Below are 12,031 nucleotides of genomic sequence, written 5' to 3' on the forward strand. Positions count from 1 at the left end.
TCCATTATGGTCAGAGAATGTGCTTTGAATAATTTCAATCTTTTAAAATTTATTGAGGCTTGTTTTGTGCATCAGCATATGATCTATCCTGGAGAACATTCCATGAGTGCTAGAGATGATGTGTATCTCGTAATTTGGGATGGAACACTCTATATGTGTCTGTTAAGTCTGATTCATTTTATCACGTTGTTTAGGTTCTCAGTTTCCTTGTGGATCCTCTGTCTGGTTGTTCTATCTATAGAAGAGAGTCGTGTATTGAAGTCTCCCACTATTTTTGTAGAAATGGCTGTTGCTCCCTTCAGTTTTGCCAATGTTTGTCTCAAGTACTTTGCAGCACCTTGATTGCTTTTCTAAGCATTTATAATTGTTATTTCTTCTTGGTGAATTATCCCTTTTATTAATATATAGTGTCCTTCTTTGTCTCTTATGACGTCTTTGCATTTAAAGTCTGTTTTGTCTCATATTAGTATTGCTACCCGTCCTTTCTTTTGGCTGCAGCTTGCATGGAATATTTTTTTCCCTCCTTTCTCTTTCAATTTCTTTGTATTGCTGGGTCTAAGATGAGTCTCTTGTAAATAGCATATTGATGGATCATACTTTTAATCCATTCTGCCAGTCTGTATCTTTTAATTGGAGAGTTTAATCCACTCACATTCAAAATTATTGAGGCGGGGCAAGATGGCGGACTGGTGAGCTGTATGTTTTAGTTAATCCTCCAGGAAAGTAGGTAGAAAGCCAGGAACTGCGTGGACTGGACACCACAGAGCAATCTGACTTTGGGCATACTTCATACAACACTCATGAAAATGTGGAACTGCTGAGATCAGCGAAATCTGTAAGTTTTTGCGGCCAGGGGACCCGCGCCCCTCCCTGCCAGGCTCAGTCCCGTGGGAGGAGGGTCTTTCAGCTCCGGGAAGGAGAAGGGAGAACTGCAGTGGCAGCCCTTATCGGAAACTCATTCTACTGATCCAAACTCCAACCATAGATAGACTGAGACCAGACACCAGAGAATCTGAGAGCAGCCAGCCCAGCAGAGAGGAAACAGGCATAGAAAAAAACAACACGAAAAACTCCGAAATAAAAGCGGAGGATTTTTGGAGTTCTGGTGAACATAGAAAGGGGAAGGGCAGAGCTCAGGCCCTGAGGCTCATATGCAAATCCCGAAGAAAAGCTGATCTCTCTGCCCTGTGGACCTTTCCTTAATGGCCCTGGTTGCTTTGTCTCTTAGCATTTCAATAACCCATTAGATCTGTGAGGAGGGCCCTTTTTTTTTTTTTTTTTTAAATCCTTTTTTCTTTTTCTAAAACAATTACTCTAAGAAGCCCAATACAGAAAGCTTCAAAGACTTGCAATTTGGGCAGGTCAAGACAAGAGCAGAACTAAGAGAGCTCTGAGACAAAAGGCAATAATCCAGTGGCTGAGAAATTTCACTGAACACCACAACTTCCCAAGAAAAGGGGGGTGTCCGCTCACAGCCATCATCCTGGTGGACAGGAAACACTCCTGCCCATCGCCAGCCCCATAGCCCAGAGCTGCCCCAGACAACCCAGTGTGACAGAAGTGCTTCAAATAACAGGCACACTCCACAAAACTGGGCGTGGACATTAGCCTTCCCTGCAACCTCAGCTGATTGTCCCAGAGTTGGGAAGGTGGAGCAGTGTGAATTAACAAAGCCCCATTCAGCCATCATTTCAGCAGACTGGGAGCCTCCCTACACAGCCCAGCAGCCCAGAACTGCCCTGGGGGGGACGGCACTCACCTGTGACATAGCACAGTCATCCCTCAACAGAGGACCAGGGGGTGCACGACCTGGAAGAGGGACCCACTTGCAAGTCTCAGGAGCCATACGCCAATACCAAGGACTTGTGGGTCAGTGGCAGAGACAAACTGTGGCAGGACTGAACTGAAGGATTAGACTATTGCAGCAGCTTTAAAACTCCAGGATCACCAGGGAGATTTGATTGTTAGAGCCACCCCCACTCCCTGACTGCCCAGTAACACGCCCCATATACAGGGTGGGCAACACCAACTACACACGCAAGCTTGGTACACCAATTGGGCCCCACAAGACTCACTCCCCCACTCACCACAAAGGCAAAGCAGGGGAGAACTGGCTTGTGGAGAACAGGTGGCTCGTGGACGCCACCTGCTGGTTAGTTAGAGAAAGTGTACTTCACGAAGCTGTAGATCTGATAAATTAGAGATAAGGACTTCAATTGGTCTACACATCCTAAAAGAACCCTATCAAGTTCAGCAAATGCCAAGAGGCCAAAAACAACAGAAAATTATAAAGCATATGAAAAAACCAGACGATATGGATAACCCAAGCCCAAGCACCCAAATCAAAAGACCAGAAGAGACACAGCACCTAGAGCAGCTACTCAAAGAACTAAAGATGAACAGTGAGACCATAGTACAGAATACAAAGGATATCAAGAAGACCCTAGAAGAGCATAAAGAAGACATTGCAAGACTAAATAAAAAAATAGATGATCTTATGGAAATTAAAGAAACTGTTGACCAAATTAAAAAGATTCTGGACACTCATAGTACAAGACTAGAGGAAGTTGAACAACGAATCAGTGACCTGGAAGATGACAGAATGGAAAATGAAAGCATAAAAGAAAGAATGGGGAAAAAAATTGAAAAAATCAAAACGGACCTCAGGAATATGATAGATAGTATAAAACATCGTAATATAAGACTCATTGGTGTTCCAGAAGGGGAAGAAAAGGGTAAAGGTCTAGGAAGAGTATTCAAAGAAATTGTTGGGGAAAACTTCCCAAATCTTCTAAACAACATAAATACACAAATCATAAATGCTCAGCGAACTCCAAATAGAATAAATCCAAATAAACCCACTCCGAGACATATTCTGATCACACTGTCAAACACGGAAGAGAAGGAGCAAGTTCTGAAAGCAGCAAGAGAAAAGCAATTCACCACATACAAAGGAAACAGCATAAGACTAAGTAGTGACTACTCAGCAGCCACCATAGAGGCGGGAAGGCAGTGGCATGATATATTTAAAATTCTGAGTGAGAAAAATTTCCAACCAAGAATACTTTATCCAGCAAAGCTCTCCTTCAAATTTGAGGGAGAGCTTAAATTTTTCACAGACAAAATTATTATTGTGAAGGTACTTCTTGAACCAACCATTTTATCCTTTGGTTTTTATTTGTCACATCTATTTTTTGCCCTCTCATTCTTTTTCTTTTAAGTTACTACTGCTCTTCAGTTCTGTGCCCTTCTCCAGACCTCTCTCTCCTTTTTTTTTTTTTTGCCTCAGCCAGTAGAACTTCCTAAAGTATTTCTTGCAGGGCAGGACTCTTGTTAACAAATTCTCTCAGCATTTGTTTGTGAAAATTTTAATCTCTCCCTCGATTTCAAAGGAGAGCTTTGCTGGGCAAAGAATTCTTGTCTGGCAATTTTTCTCTTTCAGAATCTTAAATATGCCTTCTCACCTCCAGGTGCTCGCTGAATAGTCAGTACTTAGTCTTATGTTTTTTTCCCTTGCATGTGGTGAATTTCTTCTCTCTTGCTGCTTTCAGGACTTTCTCCTTCTCTTCAGGATTTGACAATCTGATTAGTATATGTCTCAAAGTGGTTTTATTCAGATTTATTTTACTTGGTGTTAGTTGGGTATCATTGATTTGCATATTTATGTCATTCAGAAGGGTTGGGAAGTGTTCCCCAACTATTGCTTGAAACACTCTTCCTAGCCCTTTTCTCTTCTCCTTCTGGGATCCCAGTGATTCTAACATTTGTGTGCCTCATGTTTTTCATCATTTCCCTGAGATCCATTTAAAATTTTCTGATTTTTTTCACCACTTATTCTTTTGTGCATTTGCATTCAATTGCATTGTCCTCTAACTCACTTATTTTTTCATCTGCCTCTTCAAATCTGCTGTTGTGTGTCTAGTATATTTTAAATTTGTCAACAGTATCCTTTATTTCCATAAGATCTGCTATTTTTTTATTTGCTCTTTCAAATTCTTCTTTATTCTCTTCTAGAGTCTTCTTTTTTTTCCCTCTAGCGTCTCTTGATGTCCTTTATGTTTTTAGCCAACCCAATGAAGTTATTTTGGAGATTTGCATGTACTTCTTTGATTAATTGCTACAAGTTTTGTGTCTCTTCTGGCTTTTTAATTTGGTTGTTTGGCTTGTCCATGTCTTCTTGTTTCTTCATGTGATTTGTGATTTTCTGTTGGTTTCAGGGCATTCGCTTATCTTGATAAGGTTTTTTTGGATATGCAGGATTATTTGAACATTTATGTATAATTTGGCAAAGTTACAGCTTGCTGGAATGCACTTTCCCTGTGTCCTAGCAGATGATACTCTTGAGTCATCTCTCATCCTTAAGCCAGTTTTCCCCCAAGTTCAGCCGTGCACTGTTCAAACCAGGTGGAGATCCAATCAGCACACCAGTTCTCTGTGTGCACTGGAGACTGCCAGTCCTGGGATTGCAGTGTGGGCTGTGTGCAGTTTGGCACAGAGTCTGCTTAAGGGCACCATGGATCTGATGATTCCCAAATACTGTCGGGCTTTGGGGCTGCAGGTCTCACCCTCCACCTGAAACATGCCCTGCTCCCTGCCCAGAGGCTCCACCAGCCTCTGGGGTGTGGGGCGGGGTCCTGGTGCCTTTGTGTGGTGCACTTGCCTATCCCCGCCTCTCGTCCATCCCTGCCTCTCGTCCGTGCACACCACGGGCTTCTGTGGGCCAGAGTAGATGTGGTCAACACCATTCCATTGCCTCTTGGGTTCCCTCATGGGAGCTCCCGGCCATGTGGCTGTAGAGGATTATCTCCCCAGCTAATTGTTAAGGTGGGTGCATGGGAATGGAGAATCAGTGCCCACTCCCTTGCCTGGAGGCTGTCTCACCACTGCCAGCCCCCGGCCACTGTCCTACCTGAATAAACTCACCCTATCCTTTGAGATGCAGTTTTCTCTGCTTTTTTGTCCATGTCCCCACCATGTACTGTAGCGGCCCCTCTCTGGCTGCTTGCACCCTGAAACCCTTCTTTGCTTTTTAATAGGAGAGTTTAATCCATTGATAGTGAAGGTAATAACCAAGAAGAAAGAATTTATTTCTGCCATTTAGCTATTTGTTTTCTGTATGTCTTGTACAGTTTTGTTCCTCAATTACTCCATTATTGCCTTTTTTTTTTCAACAAATGGCCTTTAATGAAAAGTAAACAAATATAATATTGCATACTTGAAACATGATTTGTATGTTTAGTGCTATGTTTAATAGATGTTTAGTTTTATTTGAAAGTACACTGAAACATCTTTATTTTACTTGACAGTAATATTTATGATGCTGACATCCTCATAGGGCTTATCTGTTTTGGGATTGACTTTGACGTTAGAGATCCTCTGTACAACTTCCATTCCTTTAGTAACTCGTCCAAATACTGTGTGCTTATTATCAAGCCAAGGTGTTGGTACCACTGTTATGAAAAACTGGGATCCATTAGTATTCGATCCAGCATTGGCCATGCTGAGTGTATATGGTCTGTCATGTCGTAATGTTGAATGAAATTCATCTTCAAATTCTCCTCCCCATATACTTTCTCCTCCCATACCAGTACCTGTTGGATCTCCAGTCTGAATCATGAAGCCCTTAATTATACGGTGAAATGTATGCCCATTATAATAATCATTTCTGCTGTGAACACAGTTTTCCATGGTCTTGGGGCACTCAACCGGAAAAAGTTTGATGTGAATATCTCCCATGCTTGTATGGATAATAGCACTATCTGAAACTCGTTTAGGTCCTTCAGCTTGAGTAGCTGCCATGACTTCTTCCTTAGAAGGTTTCTCATTAAAAACATCTCGGTCAGAATCTGCACTTTTTGTATCTTCTGGTTCTCGTTTGGTAAACAGATAAAACCTATTCTTTTTGAAAGACGTACAGACTATCGTTGGGTCAGCTTGAATATTCTGAAGAACAGGGTTTTCAGAAGCTTTCATTTCTATAGTAGTTGCAGCATGATGTTTTTTGGCTATTCCCTGGAATAAAGCCAGCTGCATCACTGATATTTTCTTGCTTGCCTAAGATCCGTACACACCGGTTTGTTTCTACATTTATGACTTTAATGCCCAGCATTGTTCCATATAACACAAAGTGTCCAGTTTCATCAAAAATTATATTAATTAATCTTACTGCATCCAACTTCTCCAACTCACGCTCTACAGCCATTCGTCGGCCAAATTCCATGTCTGGTAGCTGTTGTCTCATCTGCTGCAGTTCAGTAAACATACTTAGTGATTCATCAAAGACTCTCATGAGTTTTCCAGTTAAAAATCTGAAAATTCTAACTTTTCTATCAGAACCAATAGTAGCTATTTTCTTCCCATCAGGTGAAAAGCATATGCTGGTTGGATAAGCCTTGCACTTGGCAAATTCATATAAATCTGTGTCAGTTTTATATTCCCAATTCACATTTTTGGGGAATTTATATTCATGAGGAGGCCCAGTCCAGTACTCAATCATTCCAGATTTGTCAGAAGACACTATTGCTTTGTAAACTTGGTTTAGTCGTATCTGAGTAAGAGGTGATGTATGGAGTTTGTCAAAAATATGAAGTGGTTGGTTATCTCCTCGACCATCATAAATGAAAATTTTTCCTGTACTCTTCTCAGAAGCAGCAACTGAAGATATGGCATCCCCTGGGCAATAGATCCACTCACATTGTCCAGGAAAATAGCTTTAGTGGCCTATGAATTGATTTTGAAGGAAATTCCAAAAGAAGGTCCAAATTTATTTTTCACAATGCTACAACTTTCAAAGTGGCCTTCATTTAGATGTATATAAATTCAGCATGTTATCCAAGTTTCATCATATTGATCATGTCAAAGTTCACCACATCAAACACCTTCATGGCTTTATCATCACCCACAGAACAGAGCAATGCTCCCTCAGAGCTAACTGCAATACTCTCAATAACTCCCAAGTGGCTACGAAAATGTTTGACAAATTCAATTCCTTCTTCTATTTTTTTTCCAGAACTTAACATGTCCATCATGACTGGCAGTAATAATAAAATCTGTCTTGGTGCACACCACATGGGTAATAACATCTCTGTGCATGTAACTGTGCTCATATATGGATGCACTGGGGAGATTATCAAGATAGACTCTTTCAAACTCTAGAACTTTCCTTTTCTTGGCCAGTGTTGCCTCCACAGGTAAAGGCCCAAACCAGCGCTCTTCATTCTCCTCATCCTTCTCTTGGGCCACCGCCACTGCCATTGCCAGCTCTTTTTCGCCGAGTTCCGTTTTTTCCTCTTCCTCTGGGTCCCGAGATCTCCTCCTTCTCTGTTGTGAATCGCCACCACCTTCCGCTGCCATGTTACCACTCCATTATTGCCTTTTTTCAATTTAGTTGTTTATTTGTTGTGTATCATTTTGATTCCCTTTTCTTTTCTCTGTATTTTTATTTTCTTAGTATTTAACTTTCTAATTACAGTGAACATTTTAAATTAATGGTAACCTAGTTTAACTATTACCAACCTATTTCTAGTAATACACAAACTCTGCTCCTATATATTTCTGTCATTCCCCCTTTATATTGTTATTGTCTCAGATTACATCTTTTTTTAATAATTCAATTTTATTGAGATATATTCACATACCATGAAGTCATACAAAGTGTACAATCAGTTGTTCACAGTACCACTATATAGTTGTGCATCCATTACCAAAATTAATTTTTGAACATCTTCATTACCATACACACAAAAGTAATAAGAATAAAAATTAAAGTGAAAAGAACAATTAAAGTAAAAAAGAACATTGGGTTTTTGTTTTGTTTTGTTTTGTTTTTTTTGCCCGTTTTTCTACTCTTCCATCCATACAGTGGACGAAGGTGAGTGTGATCCACATGGCTTTTCCAATCACATTGTCACCCCTTATAAGCTACATTTTTATATGATCGTTTTCAAGATTCAGGGGCTCTGGATTGTAGTTTGATAGTTTCAGGTATCTATTGCTAGCTATTCCAATACATTAGAACCTAAAAAGGGTTATCTATATTGTGCATAAGAGTGCCCACCAGAGTGACCTCTCAGCTTCTTTTGGAATCTCTCAGCCACCAAAACGTATTTCATTTCCTTTCATATCCCCCTTTTGGTCAAGAAGTTGTTCTCCATCCCATGATGCCGGGTGCAGATTTCTCCCTGGGAGTCATAGTCCACATTGCCAGGGGTATTTTCACCCCCGGGTGTCAGATCCCACGTAGAGGGGAGGACAGTGATTTCATCTGCCAAGTTGACTTAGCTAAAGAGAGAGGGAGGGCCATATCAGATTACATCTTTATACATTTTATGCCCATTAACATAAATTTAAAATGTTGTATTGCATTTTTGCCTATTAAGTCATACGGGTAGGGGGAGAGGCAAAAAGCTTTTACCTTCCAAAATGACAATAATACAGGGTTTTATATGTATCTGTATAGTAACCTTTACCAATTGTTCTCTATTTCTTCTTATGTCTTTGAGTTACTCTCTAGTGTCTTTTTATTTCAGCCTGAAGGAATCCCTTTAGCATTGTTTGTAGGGTAGCTGTTCTGGTAATTAACTGTTTCAGCTTTTGTTTATCTTTAAATATTTTCATTTCTCTTTCATTTTTGAAAGACAGTTTTGCCAAATAGAGAAGTCTTGGTTGACAGATTTTTTTTTTTTCCTGCAAGGATTTTAAGTATGCCCTCCCAGTATCTTCGTGCCTCCGTGGATTCTGATAAGGAATCCAACGTTAAGCTTATTGGGGATCCTTATGTGATAAGTGACTTCTCTTGCTGCTTTTAAACTTCTCTATTCATTTTTAGATTTTGACAGTTTTGCTATAATGTTTCTTTGCGTTGATCTCTTAGAGTCTATCCTGCTTGGAGTTCATTGAGCTTCCTGGATGTGTATATTCATGTCTTTCATCAAATTGGGGCAGTTTCTCACCATTATTTCTTAAAGTCCTTTTTTTTTTCTCCTTTCTCACTGTCCTTCTGAGACTCCAGTGATACATGTCTTGGTACATTTGATGGTGTTCTGCAGATCCCGCAGGCTGTGTTCATTTTTCTTCATTAATTTTTCTCTCTGCTCCTCACATTGGATACTTTCAATGGTCTTGTCTTCATGTTTGCTGATCCTTTCTTCTGCCTGTTCAAATATGCCTTCACATCCATCTAAAGAGTTCTCATTTCATTTACTATACTTTACAGCTCCACATTTTCTGTTTGTTCCTTTTTATAATTCCCATCTCTTTATTTTGTTGAGACCTTTCCTGATTTCCTTTGGTTCTTTGTATATAGATTCCTTTAGGTCACTGGACATATTTAAAAGTCTTTGACAAATAATTCCAGTGTATGAGCTTCCTGTAGATGCTTTCTGGCAAATTCTTTTTTTCCTGTAAATGCTCCATACCTTCCTGTTTCTGTGTGTGCTTTGTAATATTTTGTTTAGTACTGGACATTCTGAGCATTATGCTGTTATAACACTGGAAGTCTAGTTCTCCCAGTTCTGTAGGATTGCTGTGGTTGTGGTGGTGTTGCTGCTGAGGGCTGGAGCCATCAGTCTGCAACTTTTCCAAACTATTTTTGCTTCCAAATGGAGAGTCGAAAGAAGAAAAAAAAAAAAGTTATTGTCACTTACTTAAAACTCCTTGGCCACTTTTGCCTGAGGGGAGTTGGAACCATGGACTTCCTCAGAGCCAGCCCCCGACCTCTGAAATAGCTGATCAAAAGCAGTGATCAGTGATTCGATCGCACACCCTGGACTTTGGGGGACTAGGTCCTTATATGTCCATCTTCTGTTTTTTAAGCATTTTTTTGGTGAACTTTAACATATATACATAACAATGATAACTTTCAAAGTATGATTTAGCAAGTAGTTAGAGAACAAATCTCAAAGCATGTTATGGGTTACGGTTCTACAATTTCAGTTATTTCCATTATTGTAAAATATAACATACACAGAAAGGTGAGTACAACTCAACAAGCAGTTAGTTATACAGGTAATTTAAAAAAATGTTATGGGTTGCAGTTATACGGTTCCGTTCTTTCCTTATTGTGAAATAGACGATATATGCAGAAAGGTGATAACTTTCAAAGCACAATACAATGAATAGTTATAGAGCAAATTTCAAAGAATGTTACAGGTTACAGTTCCACCATTTCAGTTATTTCCTTCTAGCTATTCTAATACCGAGTGTGTGTATGTGTGTGTGTGTGTGTGTGTGTGTGTATAAAGTTTCAGAATTTGTAATCCTTTATTAATTTCTATCTTGTCTGTTGGTACCCCTTCTTTTTGTTTAATCACTTTCTCAATCTTTGGGGGTGTCTGGGCAGTGACCACCCTAATTTGTTCACATTGAAAAGGGGTGTCGACATTATTGGGAAAGGACCACATCTGATTGTTGTTCTTAAAGAGGCTTTTGCCTCTGGGTTTTAGGACTTGTCTGAAATAGGAACACTCTGGTGGATTTAAGTTTCTGAGAGATAAAACTTAGTGAGTAAATCTTTTATAGAGTCTCAGATAGGGACCCGGGTATTCTTTAGGGTTTTCAGGACTATTGTTGGTAAGGGCATGGCATACTGGGGCCATTTGGGATATCTAGCTGGAGCTTGCATAAGAGAAACCTCCAGGATAGCCTTTTGACTCTATTTGAGATCTCTTAGTCGCTGAACCTTATTATGTTACCTTTCTTTTCCTCCTTTTGTTCAAGTAGGCATTTGCAATCCCTTGATGCCAGGGCCAGGCTCATTCCTGGGAGTCATTTTTCATAACGCCAAGGAGATTCATTCCCCTAGGAGTCATGTCCCACGTAGGGGGCAGGTTAATGAATTTATTTGCCAGATTGGGCTTAGAGTGAGAAAGGCCACATCTGAGCAACAAAAGAGGTTCTCTGGAGGTGCCTCTTAGCCATAATTATAGGAAAGCTTAGCCTCCCATTAACAGTCCTAAATTTCACAAGAGCAAGCCTCAAGATTGAGGACCTGATTTATTAAGTAGGGTTTTCCTAATTTCACATAACATGTATTCAGATGGCCCCCCAGCCATCTGAAATAGCTGATCAAAAGCCATGATCAGTGACTAGATTACACACACTTGGATTTTGGGGGATTAGATTCTTATATGACGATCTTCTTTTGAAGTAATTAAAAATTCTTTTTAGAATTCCATTTAAATTTGTTTGTTGATACTTTAGGTATACGTCTTTGTTTTTTCGTTTTTTTTAATGGTTTTTCTAGGGATTACACTATGCATCATTAACTTTATTACTAAAATTTGTACCACTTTATATACATGTAACCCTCTTCTCCATCCTTTATGCTATTTGTTGTTATATTTGTTGCATCTATATATTTTATAAATTCCACAATACAGTATTATAATTTTTGCTTTAGAGTTAAAAGTATTTTTAAATAAATTCACAGTTTATAAAAGGTGTTTTATATTTACCCACATATTTACCATTTCCACTGCTTTTCATTCCTTCCTGAACTTCCAAGTTGTCATCTGGTATTGTTTCCCTTTAACCTGAAGGACTTCATTTAGCCTTTGTTGTAATGTGGGTCATTGATGACAAATCATCTTACCCTTCTTTTTTTCTGAAAGTTTTCTTTTATGTCACTTTATTTATATAATATTTGTGTGTATGTGGTAACATACAACATAAAATTTCCCATTTTTAATCACCTTAATTCTTGAAGAATGTATTTTCTAGATTTAGTTTTCTTCTTTAAGCACTTGAAATGTATCATTCCATTGTTTCTAAATGACAAGTCAGTGATAATTCTAATTGCTGTATATAATTACATGTCATTTTTCTTTGATTGCTTTTCAAGATTTTTTTCTTTAGTTTTCAGCAGTGGACTATGATGTGTCTGGGTATGGTTTTCTTTGAATTTATTCTGCTTAGAATTCTCTGAGCTTCTTGAATCTGTTAATTTGTTTTTCACCAATTATGGAAAATATTTGACCATTATTTCTTCAAATATTTTTTCTTCCTGTTTCCTCTCCTGGGACCCCAATTATTT

At 39.1% G+C, this 12,031-nt stretch overlaps 2 protein-coding genes across 3 annotated transcripts in view; one reads left to right on the top strand and one right to left on the bottom strand.

Annotated features, from left to right (window-relative positions):
- Positions 1-12,031, top strand: part of STX5 (syntaxin 5) — a 50,801-nt gene that overhangs the window by 29,346 nt on the left and 9,424 nt on the right. The window lies entirely within an intron of this gene.
- Positions 5,245-7,353, bottom strand: LOC119535801 (peptidylprolyl isomerase domain and WD repeat-containing protein 1-like). Its single transcript, XM_037838203.1, is given in 4 exon segments — positions 5,245-6,037; positions 6,039-6,711; positions 6,833-7,004; positions 7,006-7,353. Coding segments are annotated over 4 exon segments (1,935 nt in total). The 3' UTR covers positions 5,245-5,295.

This window comes from Choloepus didactylus, chromosome 6 (assembly GCF_015220235.1).
Source record: "Choloepus didactylus isolate mChoDid1 chromosome 6, mChoDid1.pri, whole genome shotgun sequence".
Lineage (NCBI taxonomy): Eukaryota > Metazoa > Chordata > Mammalia > Pilosa > Megalonychidae > Choloepus > Choloepus didactylus.